The sequence below is a fragment of the Mirounga angustirostris genome, unplaced genomic scaffold, assembly GCF_029215605.1.
Source record: "Mirounga angustirostris isolate CCGP_5_RB_7025 unplaced genomic scaffold, mMirAng1.0.hap1 SCAF_17, whole genome shotgun sequence".
Lineage (NCBI taxonomy): Eukaryota > Metazoa > Chordata > Mammalia > Carnivora > Phocidae > Mirounga > Mirounga angustirostris.
Window position 1 is genome coordinate 5,163,673 of NW_026991725.1, and position 22,972 is coordinate 5,186,644.

The 22,972-nt window shown below is 48.5% G+C and overlaps 1 protein-coding gene across 1 annotated transcript; it reads left to right on the plus strand.

Annotated features, from left to right (window-relative positions):
* Positions 1-1,013: 1,013 nt before the first annotated feature.
* Positions 1,014-17,765, plus strand: LYRM9 (LYR motif containing 9). Its single transcript, XM_045889462.3, has 4 exons — positions 1,014-1,071; positions 13,234-13,377; positions 15,173-15,265; positions 16,207-17,765. The coding sequence occupies exons 2-4, from the start codon at positions 13,252-13,254 to the stop codon at positions 16,222-16,224; spliced, it is 237 nt and encodes a 78-aa protein (XP_045745418.1). The 5' UTR covers positions 1,014-1,071; positions 13,234-13,251; the 3' UTR covers positions 16,225-17,765.
* The last annotated feature ends 5,207 nt before the right edge of the window (positions 17,766-22,972 follow it).

The following is a 22,972-nucleotide window of genomic DNA, read 5'->3' on the forward strand; positions in this document are numbered from 1 at the left end:
TAAAAAAACAAAAAACCCCACTTCTGTTAAGAAATATCCCCTGCTTCTCTTAGTCTAAAAGAAGAAAAATAGATTCTCAGGTGCTACCAGGGAGCAATACTTTCCTTTCAAAGAAGAAGAAAGAAAAAGAAAAAAGAAAAGAGAGAAAAAAAGTTGTTCTGTTAAATCAGCTACACATGGAGTCAGTCTGTGTAAGGAAATCAGCCTTTTCATTACAAATGGGTTTAAAAAGCCCTGGAGAAGTGAGACGTGAACAGAAGCAATATTATCCACTAACAACCCAACTCTCTTTCAGACAGCTGAGAGAAGATCAGCAGCATCATTGAACAGGGGGTTTGTCTTAAGATAAAGACTCATCTTTATTTCTTTCAGGATATAAAACTTGTATTTAAATCAATTCAGAGAAGCACTTTAGCTTTAAACATTAGAGAGCGGGGAGAGCCTATTTAATAAAACAGCATTATTTCATTTTCAAAGAATGATACTGGCAGTAGCTCTGAGTTTAAATTCTGTATTCTTTTCCTCAATTATAATTATAGATGGGTCTGAAAGGAAGCATGCCTATTACTGTCATATTTATTCTTTTGACAGGTGTTATGGGACTGTAATTTGATGAAATGACTCAAAACGCAGATTCCCTTACAAATACAATTCTTGTCATCAACATGAGTGGTTTAGGGGAAGTCCTCCAGCAAGCCTTTTCACCAATCTTGAACACCCCTAATGTTTTAGCAGCGATCCATATTCAGAAACATGGGGAAGAGCCTGCCTTCAGGGCTTATATCCGAGGCAGCAACAGCCAGAAGGAAGAGTGGGTGTTTAAGGTAGAGAAGGCTGTTAGTGGGACAGCCTTCTTTTTCATCTGGGTCGGGTCGGGTCAGGCCAGGGGCACCCAGCCGGTCTCGCCTGTAGTTTCCCTATAAACAGACCCCAGCCCCGCACGCGGCCGGCAGAGGGCGCTCGACGAACAGCCGACTGGCGGGGGCGGTGCCGCGCCAGTCCCGAGGCGCAGGCGCACTCGTGGCTGCCGCGTCCGCCGCGTCCGGGGTTGACGTTCCCCAGTGGAGGCGGGTGAGCGGCGCGGCACCGGCGGAGGGCGGGAGGGGAGACGCGGGCGGGCGGGCGCACGGGGAACGGAGCCGCCCGGGGCGGCGGGGCGGGCTCGGGGTGTGAGGCCTCGGGCGTCCTCGGCCTTGCGCGGCGGGTGGAAGACCCAGGGGGCCCCGTGCCGCCCCCTTCCCTTCCCCGTCGGCTTTCGCGGCCTCGGAGGGCCCGGTGTCCCGGCGACGCGGGGGAGCGGAGCAGGCCCCAGGACGCGGGGAGGGCCGCGGGGAGCCAGGGGCCTCCAGACGCCTCTGCGAAATGCCCACTGTCTGGCACACACCTCCGCGCTCAGCCTCGGCTGGGCCATTTATAAAAGCAGACGGGGCCCCTCCACCGTCCATCTGCCCCGAGCGCGCGCTTGCCTGGAGTAACCTTCACGTTTTGATTGATGCTTCTGCATAACAGCAAGTCACGCTGAGTTCGAAACCCCTTAGTCCCCAGGACTGTTTTATTTGTTTTATTTTTTTAAAGATTTTATTTATTTATTTGAGACAGAGAGAATGAGAGAGACAGCACATGAGAGCGGGGAGGGTCAGAGGGAGAAGCAGACTCCCCGCCGAACAGGGAGCCCGACGTGGGACTCGATCCCGGGACTCCAGGATCATGACCTGAGCCGAAGGCAGTCGCTCAACCGACTGAGCCACCCAGGCGCCCTGTTTTATTTTTTTATATAGCTTACAATTCACTCATTTAAAGTGCACCGTCGAATGTCTTTTAGTATATTCAGAGTTGTGCATCCATACTCATAATCAATTTTAGAACATATTCATTGTCCCCAAAAGAAACCTCTCCTTTAGCTGTCACTCTCAATCTCCCCGCCCTGGGCAACCCCTAATCTACTTGTTGTCTCTATGGATTTGCCCATTCTGCACATTTCCTATAAATGGAATCATACAATAGTTGGTCTTTTGTGACTGGCTTCTTTCACTTAGAGTAATGTTTTCAAGGTTTACCCATTTTGTACCCTGTATCAGTACTTCATTTTTTTTAATTACAAAATAATATTCCATTGTATAGATGTACCATGTTTTATTTATCCATTCATCAGCTGATGGACCTTAGGACTAATCTTAACCCTTCACCTCTTTCCAAGGCCCTTCTGGATCTGACCCAGCCTTCCTGGCCAGCATCCTGTTTGCTCCCCCTCTGGGCTCCTGTGGGATTAGCAGTCCCTTCCTCCCTTAGGCCTTCATGCAAGCTGCCTCTGCCTTTACTGCCCCTTCACCAAATCCTACTCCTTCAGACCTCAGATTTAATGTCCTTTTCTCAAGAAACCTCTGACCCTTGACTGGGTGAGGGGCCCCATGAGCCAGTCTCTCAGGGACCTGAATTCCACTTTGTAGCAATTAGTTATAACTGAATAATTAGTTTTAATTTTACGTTAATATGTAAGATACACGCCATCAGGGGCTTCTGTTTGTTTCTGTAACCCCAGTACCTGGCACCTTGTTGGTGCTCAGTGACTATTTCAATACATGGGCACACATGCCTACCATGTATCAGGCACTGCCATACTATACTAGGGACACAGCCATGAACAAAATAAACTCCCTCCTGTATGGGGTTTACATTCCAGTGAGGGAATACAAACAAATGTATGTCAGGTGGTGAAGAGTGCCATGAAGAAAGATGGAAGGGACTGCAGAGTGGTCAGGGAAGTCCTCTTAATGAGACCTGGATTCCTCTGGGGCAGAGCAACGTGGGTTTCTGGAAGAGTAGTTGGGTAATGGAGGGAGGGAGAGCATGAGAGAAGGATAAATCCAGAGCTTTCAACTCAAGGGTCCTTTTGAGATGAGCCCTGCATATGTGTAGAAAGAGCTTGTGGGGAGGGTAGAGACCTGGATCCAAAGCCTAGCTACGCTCTCACCTAGTTCTGTGTGACCTGGAGCCTCAGTTCTCCTCCTCTGTAAAATGGGAGTAATAGGGTTGTAGATGAAGTAGCCCCTGTGAAGTACCCAGCCCCGTGGCTGACACCTGGCAGATGTATAATGGTTCCCTTCTTTCGCCCTCAGTCCACAGTGGTGTGTTGTGGCCTGTGTGTGGGAGGCCATTGGCACAAAGCAGTCTAACGTCACAATGACTCAATTCACGATGCTTGTTGCTCAGCTCTGAGACCAGCATGTTAGCCTTTTGTCTGATTTTTCCAGTTTGCTTTGACTGGGCTAGCTCACCAGGTTCACTTGCAACTGGTAAACTGGCTCAGGGTGGTTGAGCTGACACAGGGGATGTTCAGAGTAGCTCCTTGGGCCTCTGAGAGAGACCGCAGGTGTGGGAGAAAGAGCTGAGGACCCAGAGCCAGGGATTCAGGGTTTGAGACCTGGCACTGCCACCTGCTGGCTTTGTGATTCCAGGACAGCCACTGTCCTGGCTTTAGTGTCCTCTCTCGTAAATGGAGGTCAATCAACACAAATTTATAGAAAGGATTACAGTGTGAGACCTTATTAGAGGAGTATGGGCAGCGTGGGGTGTGAGCCTTGAGAAGGTGACGTGGGAGCTAAATCTAAGGATCAAGAGGAATTCTTGAGGCAGGCAAAGAATCCAGCGTAGGGGGAAGAGAGGCGTTGAAGAGCACAGCGCGTTTCAGAGACACGATTAACAATAGTTCCCAAGTGCCTCGTATGTGCGGGGCACCGTGCTAAGTGGATTAGGAGCATTATTTAATCCTCACAACGATTCTGTGCAGGAGATACTATTAGTTGCCCCATTGACAGATGTGCAGCTGACTCTGAGGTGGAAATTGAGAAACGTGCCCACGTCCCACAGCCGGCCAATGATGGAGCCAGGATTTGAACGTAGACTGCCTGTTCCCAAAGTCCATGAACTTAGCCTCTAAGTTCAGTATGTGGCTAGAATGCAGGGAATGTAGACAGCAGGAGATGAGTTTAACGAGAGAAGTTGGAAGCAGATTTGAGAGGGATAAAGAACACTCCACAGAGGTTCTGGAGAAGGGGGAGTGACATGGTGTGTTTTTTAGGAAGTATCCTTGGGTCGGACTGGAGAGAGCCATATTCGGATAGTCCGACCAAGGCATTGTTACAAAGCTGGGAGCCCAAGTACTGCCCAGGTGCATGGTGGGGGTGGGGAGGGGACTCAGGACAGGGAGGGTGAGGGGAATGGGGAGTCTGGGTCTTGAGAGCCTTGACCATGAAGGAAAGGGACTGAAGGAGCATGGACTGCTGCCCCCCTTCTAGCTTGGGAGAACGTGCGTGTGCAAGCTGGAGCCCCGGAGCTGGGGGAGCAGAACCACTCTGCTTCTATATTGCGACTTTCCCCATCCAGAGAAATAATTGCATATTTAAACAATGGCCTGCGCAGGCTTAATTTAGCCTTGTATCAGTGTTTAATAGGGCATAATTTCTGGTCATGTTCTCTAGTTCCATTCTTTCTTTCTTTTTTTAAATATATGACTTTTTCCCACTTATTTTTAGGTGCCCTATGTCAGGGCACAGGGTAGGGAAAGAGCCAAGGGGGTTAAATGGGGCTGTAGGCCTATTTCTCAGCATCTGTACCAGTGATATCCCTTGGCTCCCAGGAAATTCCCTTTGTGGCTTTATTCTCACTCTTTTCCTTTATTCTGTTACATTCCCCTTTGGGTTTTCTAAGAGCTTTTTTAGTATTTCCTTAGCTGCCTCCTTTTCTTTGTCTGTGTAATTGACATCAGCCTTGTGACTTTTTTTTTTTTTTTTTTTCATCTTTATGCAGCGGGAGGCTATAGATGATGTCCTTGGGTTTCAGAAAAGCATGGAGAAAAGTTTTACGGAGAAGGTTGAAAAATAAGTACGGGATAATAGCACAGTCAAGTGCTTTCATGAATGCGGACCTGGTCCTGAATGAGCCCCAGGAGAGTTCTCTGTGGGGTCCTTAGCCCTGATCCGGGCAGCATTCTGTGGATGGCTTGGATACGGACATAGCAGGTAGTGTTAGAAGCAGGTAGGGGCACGGGGCAACAGTCCTTGGTTTGATTCCTGGCCTTACCATCTAATAGTTGGGTGGTCTCTGGCAAGTTTCTTACCCTCTCAGAGCCCCAGTTTTGTCATCTATAGAATGGGCTAATGATACGTACCCTGTAAGATTGTTGTGAGGGTACATGAAGTAACACATGTGAAGCTTGCAACACCTTCCTGGCACATACTGATCACTCCCTGAATGGTAGGTCATGAGACATGGCATCAGCCATGCAGAAAGCTCGAGGTAGGACAGCTCGGTAACATGTCAGGCCATCCATATTTGGTCCTAGGGCCGAGCCCAGAGCCACACACGTGCTAGATGCTCTGAATGGCTTTGGATGGGTGACTGACACAGCTCGCTGGGGTTAATGTCTCTCTCTTTGGACCCCCTTTGTGCCCCGGATGGGATAGTTTCTGTGCTTTTGTTGTGCTGAATTGAGCGGAGTTGGATAACAGACAGGGCCAGGTACCGCAGAGATTGTGGCAGATGGTGACTCTGGACTAAACTAATCAAATACAAGATGAGAAACAGATTTAAGAAGAGTTCATGGAAAAAAGTTTCCTCTGAGCTGAATGCCAGGGTCACATGGGGGCCCAAGCAGAGAATGCAGTCTGAGCGGCCTTCCTTGAACTGCCTGGTAAAGGAGGGGACATTGCCACCTGAGCTCCAGGACCCACGGACCTGGTCAGGACCCAGGAACACTGTGGCTTTCCCACTGGACAAAAATCTAAGAGTGAAACCATAATAAGGATGTGTGTGTGTCCTGAGGAGCGTGAGTGGGACGGGGAGGCTCTAGGAGAGGATAGCACCTTCAGGGTGGGGATCTTGGAAGAGAATGACTGTGGGGCTGGGGTCCCTGGCTGAACAATGACAGACTGGCCTTGGGGGTCGGGTAGGGAGACTTGAGCCCCGGAGGGCAGAACTCAGATCCATGAGTGAAGTTTACAGGGCAGATTTTAGCTCAGAAGCAAAGGCAATCTGTGACAGCTCTGGCTCAATGAAGTGGAGAGCTCAGACTTGGGAGGTCGTGAGCTCCCTGCCACGCGGGAGCATGTTAAGGGAGAAAAGCTTAAGGGCTCCCTACCAGGGATGTGGAGAAGAGATTTCTTTTACCCTGGATGGGAAAAGGTCGCCTTCGGCGCTCTGGTTTTGAAAGACTCCCTACTTTGGATGGCTTTTCTGCTCATTCAGTTAACACCTCTGACCGAGCACCTACCATGAGTCAAGCCATGCCACCTTAGGTATTTTTATAACTTTCTAATTCATCAGAGGCTACGGCATGAATAACCAGAGCTCAGTTCTGATTTGGGAAAAAGCTAAATAAATTTCACCTGCTCTTTAGTTTGATTTCAAAGAAAAAAAGATATATTTTTTTTCTCTCTGATGTCGGCAGAGGTCACTAAATCAGTGAAATCCACTACCTCTCCCAGTGTCGGTTTACACGAGCAGCTCCCTTCGGCAGCCCATTTTTGTCTCAGATAGAAGCATCGAAAAGTATCATGACATATTGTTTTCCCTTTTGCTGCTTTTCCAGGGCCAGAGAAGGGCCTCCTATTGCGTGAGCTGCCGCCATGAGCCAGGCAGTCATGCTTGCTGCCTTAATCAGTCCTCACCTCAGTCTTGCCATGATCTGGGGCCCATGCACTTTCACTGCTCCACTCAGTCTTCAGGGTGCGGGAGAGTTGACTGGAAGGTGTTGGAGAGAGGAAGGGTTCAATGTGACACCCTTCTTTTGAGGGATCACTGCGTGCCAGGCGCTATGTGCCTAACAAAGCTGCAGAGGAGGCCGAGCTGGGAAGAGGGTGGAGGGAATGGGGAATTTGGTTGCAAATGGGATAGAGATTGGCAGTTGACTGGGGAAAGCCTTGACACCCCCCCAACCCCCCGCCCATACACACACACATAGACACACCTACCACCACCACCATATGCACACATACTGATGAGCTTAGAGTTTGTTCTATGTGTGCCCTTAAAGGATATCAAGCAAGGATTTCAAAGATGAGATTTTTGTTTTTCGTTGCTCATTCTGGCTGAGCCTAGGGAGGGACTGAAGAAGAGACATGTCAGAAGGGTGTTGAATTAATCCAGGAGAGAGGCTCTGAGAGGCTAACAGAGACAAGGAAAAGGAGGGACCCCTTTCCTTAAAGAACTCAGGGAGGTTGGAGCACTGGAGTTAGAGTCCACTTCCCAGCGCCGCCACTCTCTGGCTGTGTATTCATGATCAGCCTCAGTTTCCACATCTGCAAAATGGGATGATAATGCTTTTTGTCAGAGGATTGTCGTAAAAATGTCTAGCACCACGCTTAGCACATCAGTCAGCTCTCGGGCAAGGATGAATTTCACAGAGGAGGGGATTTGAACATATTCTTGCCCGATGGCCTCTCCAGACAGAGTGAGGCAGGAGGCATCGGTTGCCTGCAGGGAGTTCCTTCAGGTGAGGTGGAGGGAAGCTGAGGGGACCGGAAGGGCTTGGCATAGATGGGCAGGAAAGGGAGGCTGTTGCTGCCGAAGGTGATGGGCAGGACTGCTCAGGGCCTGGAAGAATCTGAGGTTCATCAGCCAACATTGATGGAGGAGTGTGCTCGGTACCAGGCTGTACCATGCCGGCACTGAGAGGACAGAGATGGGGGAATCGGACACAGTCCCTGCCATCATGGGAGTTCCGTCCTGTCGGGGAGGATGGAGAGGCAAATACTTGGGGCCGGGGCGATTCCCGCTGATCTAAGCAGGCACAGCAAGCTGTGGGCAGACAGATCAGGGAGAGAGTGTAGTTCGGTGTAGGGAGTAAGAGGGGACAGGAAGACTTAAGCAAGAAGAAATTTCCTGGAAGAGTGTTAGGGACTCACAGGTTCAAGGGAGAAGGCTAGAGGATTGGGCAGGAATCTAGACATTTCTGGCAGGCCAGGAGGCAAGAGCTACAAGGACAGTTCAGAGCAGGAAGAGGCTGATGAGGACACACCATTGCTGGGGTGTGTGAACTCATTTTCAGGCTCTTTGTAACCCTGCTCGAGAGCCCATTTCCAGAGGTGGGGAGTAGTCAGTTGGCCTCGCCGGGGTCTGATGTTCTCCTTGTGGCCGGGAGAGATGGAGCCACGGACAACAGTCTTAGCAGGCCAGGCTCAATGGGAAGAAGTCATCCCTTAGAAAGAAATTGGGGAGGGGGGTGCCGTTAGGAAGAGTAACACCCATCTGGATTCTGGGGCTGGACTTCCCAGGTGGAGATCGTGGCTTCTGCACTCATAGCTATGTGACCTTGGCCAAATTTCTTGCCTTCTTTTTGCCTCTGTTTCTTTATGTGTAAAAGGAGAGCATAATAACTCTTCTTGTAGAGTTACTGTGAAGATTAAAATAAATTCATGTGCATCGTTTAGAATAGTGTCTCTCACATGATACATACTCAGTAAGGCTGCTGTAGTAATCATTGTAAGTGCTTATTAGTTGTTATTATTACTAAAGGAACTACTGGTGGTGTGCCAGCGTGCCTGGCAGGTGGAGGCGTGATTAGGTCTGAATCTGAAGGGGGTGGGGTAAGAAGGCTTCAGGAGTTGGTGCCAGCCTCGCAAGTTTAAGACTTTATCCCCCAGGTAATGGGAAAGTGGTGGAAGGGTTTTTCGAAAACAACTTTTTGTTACAAAAAATGTCAAAATATAGAGAAGTTGAAATAGCAGCACAATGTCCACCCTTATTCCTGCCATCTAAACACAATCTGAACATTTCACCACATCTGCTTTATCTTTCTCACCCTATCTTTTCTCTTTTTGTGTTGCCTTTTGTGGAACCATGTGAAAGTAAGTTGCAGACATGATGACACATCACCTCTAAACACTTCCTTCCACTTGCATCTCCCAAGAATGAGGACATTCTCCCACACAACACATTGTTGTTCCACCTAAGAAAATTAATAATTGATAATAATTCACAATATCCTGTCACATCCAGCTGTGGGAAGATTTTAAGTGGGGCGTTAGACAAGGCATTGTGGCTGCCATGTGGAGGCTGGCTGGAAGGGGGCCGAGGGCAGGTAAATATCCCCCTGGTAGTGCAGGTAACAGATGCTGAAGCCCGACCTAGAGTGATGTGGGGACACGAGGGCTGTTTGAGGTACCTACAGGTCTCCCATTGAACATGGTGGCAGGGATGGTGGGTCAGTGAAGCCTTCCAGGAGGAGGTGCCAGACCTAACAGCTGAGTGTTGTAGGATCAGGAGACCTGCAGGAAGCAGATTGTGGGCAAGAGTGGGAGGATTCATTTGACACATGAATCTTAAACATCTACTGTCATGATTCCGTTTATATGTCAACTTGACTGGGCCATGGGTTGCCCAGAGATTTGGCTAAACATTTTTCTGGGTGTGTCTGTGAGGGTGTTTTTGGATGAGATTAACATTTATTTATTTATTTTTTAAAGGAGGAGAGAGAGAGTTGGGGAGGGGTCGACGAGGGAGAGGGAGTCTTTTAAGCAGACTCAGCACTGAGCTCAGAGTCTAACCCAGGGCTGACCTGAGATCATGACCTGAGCCAAAACCAAGAGTCCGATGCTTAACCGACTGTGCCACCCAGGCGCCCCTGGATGAGATTAACATTTAAATCGGGAGACTGAGTGAAGCAGATTGCCCTCCTTAATATGGGTGGGCCTCATCCAAGCACTTGAAGTCCTGAATAGAACAGACTGACCCTCCCCCCGAGTGAGAGAGGATTCTCCTGGCTGATGGCCTTCAGCCTGGGACATTGGCTTTTCCTGGTTTGACGTTGACTCAAACTGGGACATCTGCTCTGTGAGATTTCAAACTTGCCAGCCTCAATAATCACATGAGCCAATTCCTTATAAATAATGTACACATATGAATATAACATATATATATATTCTCTCTGTATATTCTATTGGTTCTGTGTCTCTGGGGAACCCTAATGCATCTACTATATGCTAAGCATTCTGTCATGGTGCAGAGACCATGACATGCAAACATGACACAGACTTTCATGGAGTGCGCTACTCAGAGCTGTTTGCCCGGACTCTGCGGTGAGTGGTGGGAGATGGGATGGAGGGTGGGCAGGGGCCTTGGAGGAGGGAGTATGGATTTTGTTCCATAGGCCAGTGCTTTCCAAATGTCAGTACCACTTCCATGATTTTTGTCATATTCACATCTCAACTGCATTCTTCTTTGATACATTTAAAAATATCAGTTTTATGCCCATTCCTTTTTAAAACTGTTTAAGCCACAATACCTATAAAATTACGGGATTTTTTTTCTTTACACATGAAAATAAATATTAAATCATTACAATAAAAAGATGTTGGCCCATATACTGCTTCAAATAATTTCACAGTTTTCCTACATTTGGGGAAAGTTGTCATGAGTGACAGGGTAGGGGTGGGATATCAGATCTGGAGGTTTAGGCAGGAACATGCCATGCTGAGATTAGGTTTTGGAAAGATTCACTGGCTGTTGAGTGGTAAATAGGTTGGAAGATAGGGAGACGTGCTCGGAATTCTGGCCGTTGTCCAGGGGAGCTCTGATAAGAGCCTGAAGCAAGGCTGTGCAGTGGGAATAGAGAGGAGGGGACAGATGAGAGGGGGCATTCAGAGGTCGAATTTGATAGGATTTAGAGAGTGGCATGGGATTGAGGCAGGAAGAGGAGTCTAGGTTGGCTCAGTGATGGTTTTGGTTTGGTTGCCTGAGAAGACAGACGTGCGTTCACAGAGGCAGGGAGCCCAGGAGAGGCTAAGGTCAAGTGCAAAGAGCAGGATATGCCAAGCAATGGTTAGAGGCTGCAGAATTTGACTACAGTTTTAGCAATGATGCTGTGAAGTTCATTGCCCCTTAATAGCACACCCACACTTTAAATTAAATTAAAACATTTTTAGTTTAACTCTTCTGAGTGGACCCACACATGTATTTTCTGCTACTTATTACTGAGAATGACTAAGTATTATAATTGAGCTGAAAATAATCTCCCGCCCATACTTGCTGGGTTGGTTTCTAAGTATTGCTTGGGTTTTTATCTACTGAAACAAAGTTGTGCTCTTTCCAAATGTTAATTTTGAAGACTGCAGATGGTAACCATCTGTTACACGACTAGCATTTTACAATATTTGATTAGCACTTTATATAGTTTGGGGAAGCCTGCCAGTGGAGTCTGCCCATCAGGTGGGGACTTCAGTGGTATGTCCTCTGTGGTGGCCCTTGAAGGTCTTTGCCCCCATTGTATGGGGTTCCCCTGTTTTTTGGGGGGCTTTAGCACAGCTAGTCAGACTGGCAGGTTGATGATTTGTGGCAGGAGAACCATACGGGCCTTGCCGTGTTTGCACTCCTTCTTAAAGCTAGAACCATCAGACCTCATCGTGGAAGCAGAATTTGGGAGGTCAAGACCTGTCCATCAGTTAGGACTCTTTGGGTTGCAAGTGACAAAACAAACCCAAGCCCCTTTTCTTTGGCAAAGGGCATTAATTGAGTCAGGTCATTAAAAAGTCTAGAGGTAGGACTGCCTTCAGGTGGATGGTTGTAGGATTCAAACGAATTCTTCAGACTTGGTTCCTCTCACACTCTCAGCTCTGCCTGCTGCTGTGTGGCTTCACTCTCAGGCTTCCAGAGGAAGCAAGATGGCGCCCCCGAGAGAGGAGCAAATCCCCTCAGCAGCAAGTGTAGAGGGAAAGAACGGAGGCCTTCCCGGTCACCTCTGCAGAGGTGGTAGGATGTGTTCTGATTGGGCCAGCTTCCATCACGTGCCCATCTGTGGCCCAATCCCTGCGACCACGTGGATGCAGGGCTCTGATTGGTCAGACCTGGAGTGGAGCCCCACCCTGAGCTGTGGGCGGAGGCCTGGGGAGAGGTGGATCGCCAGTCACACGTCCAGCGCTGTTAGCGGAAGGGAGGAGGGTTGGGGGGCAGACCGCCACCTGCCCGCCCTGGTGTCATGGCCGGAGCCCAGAGGACCAGGAGGCATTGGCAAACTTAGCCGTGGAGACAGGCAATTATTGTTGCCAGGAAGATAATATGCTGGAAATGGAATGAAGGAGCCTCTGAAATGGGCTACTTAATGAATTTCCTTTCTTAGTTTAAGAACCTCTGATAGATTTAGTATTCTGGGTCTCTTTTTTTTTTGAGGGGGAGGGAGTTGTCTTTCTTCTTTTTATGTTACTTTAAAACTAAGGCCAATCACTTAATCTTGGTCTTTTAGCTCCTTCGTTTGGAACATTGTGAGCTTCCCTCTCAGAGAGGGGAGATCTGTACAGAGCAGATAACAGATTCCATTCAGTCCAGTTCAACAAACAGGGCGCGAAGCCCCGGGGCCTGGGCCAGCCTCCACAGGCCTGGCAGCAGATGAATCCTCGGCAGTGTGGGAAGCGCTGTAACAGCTCCAAAACAGGGCACTGCAGCCCCTCAGGGCAGGACAGTCAGGAAGGGCTTCCCAGAGGAAGTGACACGGAGCTGGACCTGGAGGGATGACCATGAGTTCCTCCCATGGCAGAGAAGAGGAGGGGAGCTTGATGCTGAAGGGGCTGCTTGTGCCAAGGGACCAAGAGGTGAGGTACTTGCTGGTTTGGGGGATGGGCCTAGGCCACTGGTTCCAGAGTGCATTCTGGCGTCTGCCTGGAGGAGACTGAAGAGTGACAGGCTGAAGGTGGGGGCAGACAGCAGGCAAGATGCTGTGGTAGAGGTCCAGGCATGAGCCTGTGGGGCATCTGGTTAAAATGTATTCTGTTCTCTAGCAGGTCTGGGGCGAGAGAGTCTGTTTCTAACCAGCTCTCAGGTGACGTCAGTGCTACTGGTCCGAGACGATACTTTGAGTGGCGAGGCTCAGACCTCTGGCCATTCTCCCCTCTGTTGCCTGTAGTCAGCTGGTTTCTCAGTCTTGCAGTGCAGGGTCTTCCTGCTTATCTCCCCTACTCTGCCTGTCCGTGACACCTCCTCACCCACCACCGCAAGTTGGCTTCCAGAAAGAAGGCGCCAGGATGAGGCTGTGCGATCTCACCTTTGGTCCCGGCAGGCCTGCCCTGGGCTGAGACTTCTGCAGGACAGAATGCTCCGCCCGAGCTCAGGGTCTGGGTTCTGTGCAGTGCGGCACGAAGGGGACCCGGCCTCCACGGAGTATCACACCTGCTCACAGAGCCGTGGGACGTGGGCCTCGGGGCCAAGGCTTGGCTTGATGCCTTAGAAGTCATGCTCTGTGTTTTCCAGGGACAGAGGGTCTCGCAGATGGCCCCGCTCCCAGGGGCAGAGCTTGTGCAGAGGCCGCTGCAGCTCTACCGATACCTGATGCGCTGTTGCCAGCAGCTGCCCACCAAGGGCATCCAGGAGCATTACAGACATGCTGTCAGGCAGGTGGGAGCAGCGGTACTGGGCTCGGGATGGGGGGTTCCCATGATAGAGGGCTTGTCTCAGGGCTGGGGGCAGGGGACAGGGATGGTCTTTCGGGTGGTGGTGGAGGGGAGGGGCGGCAGTCTGGTAAGAGCCACCAAAAACCACAGCCCAGCTCCTCTCTCTGATTTCTGCTCGGAAAACAGAAGATGTATCATCCAGCACATCAGCTTGTGCCAGGGCTCAAATAAGGCAGCTAAATGGATAATTAAAATAGAGTATGGGCCATAACATCATTTTGACCGGCATTAATGCACAGCCTGGATTTACTCATGAGAAAACATCAGGAAAATCCAGACAGAGGGACCATCTCCCACACCGCTGGCCTCGGCTCATCCAACATGGCAGTGTCGGGAAGCCCAGAGAAAGGCAGACCTGCTCTGCTTTCAAGAGGACTAAAGAGATGTGACCATGAAATGTAATGAGTGGATTGGATTCTGGACCAGAAAAAACAATGATTAAAAAGGACGTTATTAGGGTGCCTGGGTGGCTCAGTTGTTAAGCGTCTGCCTTTGGCTCAGGTCATGATCCCAGGGTTCTGGGATCGAGTCCCGCATCGGGCTCCTTGCTCGGCAGGAAGCCTGCTTCTCCCTCTCCCATTCCCCCTGCTTGTGTTCCTGCTCTCGCTATCTCTCTCTCTGTCAAATAAATAAATAAAATCTTAAAAAAAAAAAAAAAAAAAAAGGACGTTATTGGAGACCTTCATGAATTGGAATATGGGCTGTAGATGAGATGATAGTATTATATTAATGTTGAATTTCCTGAATTTGACTACTGTCGTTATGTAATCTCCTCGTTAAAACACACTGAAGCATTTAGGGGTCAAGGGTAACTTCTAATTGCTCCCAGAAAATGATAAAGCAAATGTGAGATGTTCACCATTGGTGATTCTGGTAGGGAATTTGTTTATATTCTTGCAGCTTTTCTGTAGGTTAGAAATTATTTCAAAAAAAAAAAAAAAACGAATACAAATGTAATGTGGAAAGTAAAAAAATCAATAAAGGTAGCAACAGACAGGCTGTGAAAACATGGAGGAGGGAGCAGCTAGCTTCCTGAGGGCATTAGGGAGGACTTCCCAGAGTGAGCATTTGAGGTGCTCCTGAAGACAAATAGGAGGACCTGTGGGGTCAAGAGTGACTGGGCAGGGGAGGTACCAGGTACCCTTCTGGAGGGCCGTGAGTGCCACACCAGTGAACCCAAATCTCGTTCCTTCTCAAGGGTGAACATCTGGTCAAAGGCAAAGAGCAGCCCCACGTTGCTCTGCACCGGGCCTGGCTGGAGTCTCCAGTCACCCCCTCCACGGCCCCCACTCTGCTTGGCCTTCCAGCATGGGCCTGGAGAGGCCCTGTTTCTTCCTATTGTGCAGCCTGGTGCAAGCAGCTCCCTGGGGGGAGCAAATGGAACCGAGAGGTGGAAGTTTCCTGGGGCCCCTGCTGCCTGATAACCTTTGGGCCCAGCCTGATTTGGGGTAACTTGGGGGCCAGTCTTCCATCTTGTAGCTGCTCTGCTGGCAGGAGGACCGGCTGTGTAGTTAGAATGGACCGGGATTTGAATGCTGGCGCCATGCACAGTCCCAGTTAGGGCGTCTGGGCCTCTGTTTCCTCATCTGTAGGTGGGATCATCCTAACTCTCTCTGGAGGCCTAAGAGCCATGCTGAGTGCAAAGTGGCCGCAGTGTGTCTGGCCTGTGCCTGGTGCTCTGAAGATGCTGATCCTGTGAATTTTGCCTTGTCATCTTTCTTTTATGCTTAAACTTTCAGAGTTTCCGGGTTCATTCAGATGAAGACAATCCTGAGAGAATCCAGCAGATTATTAAAAGAGCCATTGAAGATGCAGACTGGATCATGAACAAAGTAAGTGCTTGGCTCCCGGCTCCCCCTGCCCGCTGGGGGGTTGACAGCGGTAATCTCCATGGCCACCAGGGGTCGCCCCTGTCCCACAGTTGAGCCCTATCAGGCCTGCAGAGGCACCCTACAGCCCCAGCCAGCCGCTCCCCTCTTCCAGAAGCCCAGAGGCGGTGGCAGATGCCTTTCTGGTTGCATCTGTTTTCTGCAATGGGTGGGGAGTTCTCAGTCCCTAAAGGCCAACAGTGCTGAATAAGCTGAGACGGGGTAGCAGGAAGAAGGAAGAGAAAGGTCTTCTTGGAAGCAATAGTGCCAGGACTAGCAGCAGCCTTGCGATGCCTCAGACGGGAAAGCTGTGTTGGGGCGTAGTGAGTTCCCCGTCTCCAGGGGTATTCATACTGAGGCAGGGTTATTGAGGAAACATTCAAGTATCTATTTTGGTAGAGGAAGGGAGGGAGTCAGGAAGACAGACTAACTTGCTGGTCCTTACCCACTGGTGTTAGAACAACCTAGAGAACTAGGTGGAGCATGCCCCCCCCACCCACCCATCCTTCTAAATCAGAGTCTCCAAATGTGGGGGTCGGGGTTTGTTTTAAAAACTCAGTGATTGGACTAGATGGCCTCTGAGGATCTTCCTCTCCCTGAGATATTTTTTTCTTTGAACCAAGATTCAGCTTAAAGAACAGGATGGGCATGCCCCGCATTCCTTTCTGACATTCCCGTATCTGTCTTATGTGCGCCCTCTTAGCCCATCAGCTTCCTTTTCCATTAAAGAAGAAAGGGGGGCCCGGTGCCAGCTAGAGATTTGACTGGTACCTGCCCCCCTACCTCGGAGGAGCCCCTGCAGAAGGCAGCTAAGGCTCAGAAGAACATGGTTCTCGGGATTTCCTGGGTCTTCCCTCCCCCATTGGCTTCCCTCACCCACTTCTAATGATCTCTCTGCCTTACAGTATAAGAAACAAAACTGAGATGCCGGGGCCTAGAGAACCAAGCTGTCCTGAAGACATTGAGGTTGAGAGACCTTGCTTCTCCTGGAAGTCAGCAGCGGCAGCCGTTTTGGAATATCCATCGCCCTTATTGGCTGAGAGCAGGAAATCAGGGGTAGGAGAAGCTGACGTCTGCTCAGCTGGCTCTTCTTTCCACGTGTATGTCCCAGCATCCTTTATGTTTGCTTTTCTGGCCACTGCCACGGGAGATTTGGGGAGAATATGTTTTGTCACTTTGCTCCGAAGGTGCTGCATGTATTCTGGGTGTTGTCCTTTGAGACCCAGAGTGGGCATCCCCTCGGGCTGTCCAGGGAGGACAGGGCATGGGTTTTCGAACCAGCCAGGTCTGGATTTGAATCTCAGTTCTGCGGCTTTTCAAGGGTGTTGCCTTTGAGCTCAGCCTCCTCCTGTGTGAAGATTAAGTATAAGGAAGTCGAAGAGCTTCAAACATCCCCCTGAGGAGGCCATCCTCCACTGTGCCTTCCTCCCCGCCCGCAGTGCTCCACATGTCTCTCTGGCACACTCCTCGTCGGGCCCGGGGGATTGTGGGCCTGCCCTGTCCTGCTTGTTGTCCCTGAACGCTCATGGCCCCACCATGCCCAGCAGTCCCCCAAGCAGCCGCTCCTCCCAGCACTGTCCTTCCATGAAGTCCTGGTCCTCGCCTTCATGGAGTTTCTAGTGTCCCTGAAGTGGTGAAACTCACGCTGCGTGGAACAAGGAAGAAGGGCAGAGCAGCTACAGCGGATGCCGAAGTGTGCAGACCTCTGTGAACCTGCGATCTCTCCTGCTGGCCCTTCCCTGCTTTGCCAATGTCTTGGAAGGAAGAATGGAGGCAGGGCAGCAAGGAGGGAGGTGGGGAGCAAGCATTCCTGTGGGATATGGTGAGCCTGAAACCCATGGAGTGAGACTGGGTCGCATCCCAATGCCATAGAAGTCGTTCGTAGGGGAACTTACCTGGCCTGTTTCAGCCTTGGTTTCCCCATCTCCAGTGCAGTGATGCCCCCACCTACCTGCCTGGACTGCAACAAGGAGTACTGAGCTCTAACGCATGCCAGGTGCTTCTTGCAGAAGCTGGCTCAGGGAGCCGGCTGCACTGCTGTGGCCGGTCACCACAGTTAGGGAGCCCTGCTTTGCAGACTGGGAGATGGCAGCACAGACAGGTCGAACCCCTTTTCAAGGTCACCAAGCTACTAAGCGAGGTCTGTGTGAATCTACCAAACAGTACAGATTTGGGAGGGAAGGGGGAGCAGCAGAGGGAGGGAAAGCGTCCAGGAAGGACTCGGGGGGCTGGCCAGAGCAGGAGGGGCAGCCAAAAGAGGAGGAGCCACACCGGACTTGCGTATCCCCAAGGACTCTCAGCCAGAGGGATGAGCCAGCAGGTTCGTGACCCTGCAATGAATTATAGGACTTAAAGTGACTCAGGGACATCTGTATGGACTGATCAGCAGGTAATGAAGTAAATATATCGATTTCTGAAAGCTCTGGTGTCTTTTTTTTTTTTTAAAGATTTTATTTATTTATTTGACAGAGAGAGACACGTGAGAGCAGGAACACAAGAAGGGGGAGTGGGAGAGGGAGAAGCAGGCCTCCCGCAGAGCAGGGAGCCCGATGTGGGACTCGATCCCAGGATCCTGGGATCATGACCTGAGCCGAAGGCAGACGCTTAACGACTGAGCCACCCAGGCGCCCTGAAAGCTCTGGTGTCTTGAGTGCTGTGCTCATTCATTCCCCAAACACATGCTGTTCCCCATTGTGTGCTATTGTCCTAGGTATTGGGGACTTAGGGACAGGCCTATACAATAGGGATCGTTCTTCAGGAGGGGATCATTCTTCAGAGGGCAGGTCTCTCTTTTGTTTAGATTTTTCTTGTTTTCTAATAATGGGGGAGGCTGGTATGTAGTGATTATTTCTTGGCCAAGTATTGGTTGGGGGGGAGGCGTGGGGGTCTCTCCTTATTACTGATGCTCAGGGGCTGATATGGAGGGGGGAACACTCACTCTGACAGCATGATGGGTAGGCGTGGGTGGCTCCCACAAGAAGTTTGTCTTGAGGCAGAGAAAAGACCTTCCCCCAAGCACAGATTGTCAAGAATTACAACCCAAACTTCCTCCCAACTTCTGAAATGAACCTGTCCCTCTGTCCATCTTGTTTCCCTGGGGGATGGGGATTAACATGAGCATCAGGGGCAAAGAAAACCAAACTACCTTTGTTGAATGAGAGAGAGAAACTTGGCAGGTTCAATGTGAGGGAATGACCTTGGGTTTTTTGTTGTTGTTGTCTTTTAAGATTTTATTTATTTGAGAGAGAGAGAGAGAGTACAAGCGGGGTGAGGGGCAGAGGGAGAGGAAGAAGCAAGCTCCCCGCTGAGCAGGGAGCCCTATGCAGGGTTCAATCCCAGGGTCCTGGGATCATGACCTGAGCCAAAGGCAGACACTTAACCGACTAAGCCACCCAGGTGCCCCAGCAATGACCTTGTTAACAATGGGGTGGGTGACTGTAGTTCAAGGGAAACACCAGAAGTTCAAGAATCGTGCCTTAAGAGATTAAGAGCTACCTCCACCTCCACCTCCTAACTGCTATTGCCTGCTGCCAATACCATGGAGTCACACATCTCTGGAGACAGAGAATCTCTTCCCACCAACATCTGGGGAGGTACCTCATTCTCTTTGAGCTTTGAGCAATGAGTGCACAAGAGGAGCTTCATCAGACTTCTGAAGCTGACTACAGATCATAACCTTGAGATTGGTTGAGCCCATCAGCCCCTATGCTTGTCAATTTCAGCCCCTAGCCGAAAGCAGCCATCTCTAATCAGAAGTCTCACATACTCCCATTCCCAAACTGATGTGGGTTTCTTACCCCCATCGCTGGCCTCACTCCCACCCTGTCCATGATGTGCTCCGGAACCCTTGCACCTTGCATGTAGATTCCTTACTCTCCCAGCACTCCAACCTGTTCATTCCATGTGTATTTGCCCAAGCTTCTCCTCCTGTCTGCGGTGCCCTTCTTAGCTTATTCACCTGAAAAAGATCTTTTCTCTGTCAAGACTGAGCTATCGCATTATTTCTATGAAGATGTTCTTTACTCCCCTAGCATTACATCTTCCAAGATTTTTTTCATGCTAACTGGTGAATGAAAACCAATCAGATGACAACTGGTTCCTTGAAAAATGAATGCAATCTTTAGGCCAAATTAAGAAAGACATGGGATCAAGAAGAAGGGAGTCATTAACATAAGAATAAAAAACAAACAAAAATAATAATAATAATAATAAATAAAAGAAAAAAAGAAAAAAAAAGGGAGTGAAATCTAGAGCAGTGATTTTCAGGTGTGGTCCATGGCCTTCTGGGAATCTCCCAAGCCCTCTCATGGGATCCTCAAAGTCAAAACTACGTTCATAATAACCCTAAGACTTTTTCTTTCCCACTCTGTGAACATTTGTACTGATGGTACAAAAACAATGATGAGTAAAACTGCTGCTGGTACCTAAGCATGAATCAGGATAGGGATTATCACCACCGGCTTACTCATGAATGTCCCTGATGAAACAGCAAAATGTTTAATTTTGTTAAATCTCAATCCTTGAGTATAAAAATATTCTGTGCAATGAGCTGAAAGCACACATAAAGCATTTGTATTGCACACATAAGTAGAACATTTGTCCAGAGGAAAAGCACACAATTATTTGAGGTGTGAGCTAAATAAACTGCTTTATTCACAGAATACCATTTTTGTTGTTGTTGTTATTGAAATAGTGACTGGCAAACTGGTTGGATCTGTCCTCTATCATGTTAATCATCCTTCAGAGTTTCATTTCCTCTGTAGTGTTGCCATTCATTCATGTATTCACCAATTCATTAATTCAGCAGACACTGAGCACTCATGTATCAAAAATTCCATCTATGTCTCCATCTAGGTGAGATTATGGGTGGTTTAATTTGCTCCCCCACTGATCTGCATGGTTTCTGGAAATGTGTGGAGAGATTTAGTTTTAGGCACCCATGATGACCCCCAGGAATCTAGAAGTCTCTTTCATACCAATTTTAGGGAAAAAGTTTTTTTCCCTAAAATTTTCCTATTTATAGACATTAGCCCGCATTTACACACACATACATAACATTTGTTGCTAACAAGTCTGACTGGAAAATGGTGAATCACTTTGAAAACAGTTTTTTTCTGACATTGTCACCTTCCTATTACCATAAATCTTTAAAATTCTCGAACTGGAGAGATAAGAGGAATTGTCCAGGGGGTCAACTTGGTAGGTCAGCCTCAGCTTCCAGCCCCCAGGCATGGAGGTAAATGAACATTCTCATCCTTTTCTTCATCTTGGCTGCGGTGATTTCATTGCTCTCTCTCTGGCTCCGGATGCTGTATCTTTCTCTTGCATACTTGGCTATGTCAGAAACCTCTGCTTGAGGAACTTGCAACTCTTAGACACTGCTGGTGGGAATGTAAAATGGTGCAGCTGCTTTGGAAAACAGTTTGGATTTTTCTCAAAATGTTAAATGTGGAGTTACCATATGACCCAGCAATTCTATACACAAATCTGTATATATACCCAAGGGGAATGACATATGTTCACAGAAAAAAACCTGTATGCAAATGTTCATGGCTTTATTTATGAGTCCAAAAAAAAAGCAAACAACCTAATGTCCATCAGCGGATGAACAGATGAATAAAATGTAGCACAGTCATACAGTAGAATATTATTTGGTAATAAAAAAACATGTAAACCCTGCAAAATGGGTGAACCCTGAAAACACAATGCTAAGTGTAAGAAGCCAGTCACAAAAGATAAGGATATAATGTACGATTCCATGTATACAAAATATCTGTAATAGGAGAATCTATGGAGACAGGAAGTAGATTAGGCCAGGGCTGAGAGGGGGGCAGGTGTTGGCTGGAATGGGAGTGACTGCTAATTGGTACAGGGTTTCTTCTTGGAATTTTAAAATTAGAATTTTAAAATTAGTTTAAAATTAGATTGGGGTGATGGCTGTACAACTCTGTTGAATACATTAAAAATGACTGAATTGGGGGCGCCTGGGTGGATCAGTTGGTTAAATGTGCGACTCTTGATTTCAGCTCAGGTCTTGATCTCAGGGTTCTGAGTGCAAGCCCCGTGTTGGGCTCCAGGCTGGGTGTGGAGCCTACTTAAAACAAAAACAAAAACCACTGAATTGTACAGTTTAAATATGTGAATTGTATGGTATGTGAATTATATCTCAATAAAACTGCCAAGAAGAAATCAAATTCCAGGAGAAAACCAAACAAATCTCAGTGTGTCTGGAGGATACCACTTAAATTGTCACCAATTTCTAGAAAATTCTCACCTTCTCAATTAGTCTCAGTTGAAAGGAACAATTGTCTTTTCCCTTCAGTGGTGTCTGAAGTTGAATTTTTCAACTGGGCTTCTCCTGATGCCTTCTTCACCACCCTGCCCTCAGCTTGTAATCCTGTGGGGGTGGTTCTCAACTTTTCTTCAGCAAACTAAGCCAAGAGAGGCTAAGACATTTGTCCAAGGTCACATCTCAAGAACATACATGTCCCAAGTTAAATCCTTTCTAGAGGTTGAAGGCAGCTCTTCCAAAGGTATGAAGAGATGATAACCAATCTCCATTAAGTTATACTTGAAAAATATTTTATTCTCATCCCCTCTTAGAAGTCTTAAGAGGCACAAAAAGACTTGGGGAAATGAAGTGACTTTGCATTACAAATAATTTAACTGAGTTTTTAACTGGAGTGCCCTCAACTTGTCACCTCTGCCTGAAGCAACCTCAACCCATTATTCCCATTATTGTCACTTTTTATGTATGCTAGGGAATGAAAAGGGTTGCCGAGCACTGGAGTCTTCTTGGTGTTTTCTGTGGCTGGAAGCACGAACTGAGGTGTCTCTCTGACTTGTATATGGCCACCACAACCCAGAAAAAGAGGCTTGATATTGTAGGGGATGGACTAATAACTACATGACCTTGGGGGATGTTACCTAACCTCGTTAAGCGTCAATTTTGTCATTTGTGTAAGAGAGATGGAAATCATAGCTGTCTCCCGGTGTAGTTGTAAGGATCCAATGGGATGCTGCATGGAACATGCTTAGCTAGAGCCTGGTACACAGCTAGCACTCAATAAATGTAGCTGCTGTACTTGTTAATTGCATGTAGTCTCCCTGCACTGGTGGTTGGGGTGAGTTTGGGCTTGCAGACTGACTTCTTTGCATATTAGTTCACTGATCAGGGAGAACAAACTCATTTTAAGATTTCCCTAATATCTTCCATCATAACCGAGAAGAGAAAACTGAGGAGAGAAACCAGGAGCATGTCCAAGTGGTCTCTGATGTAGCTACATGATCAATGTCATGAGGCTCTTAAAGGGATGATAATTTAAAATATATATATATATTTTAAAGATTTTTATTTATTTATTTGATAGAGAGAGACACAGCGAGAGAGGGACCACAAGCAGAGGGAGTGGGAGAGGGAGAAGCAGGCTTCCCGCTGAGCAGGGAGCCCGACGCGGGGCTCGATCCCAGGACCCTGGGATCATGACCTGAGCCAAAGGCAGACGCTTAACGACTGAGCCACCCAGGTGCCCCAAAATATATATATTTTTAAAAGTAAGCGCTACACCCAACGTGGGGCTTAAAATCATGACCCCGAGATCAAGATTCGCATGCTTTACCGACTGAGCCAGGCAGGCTCCCCCAAAATAATTTTTAATGAAAAGAAAAATG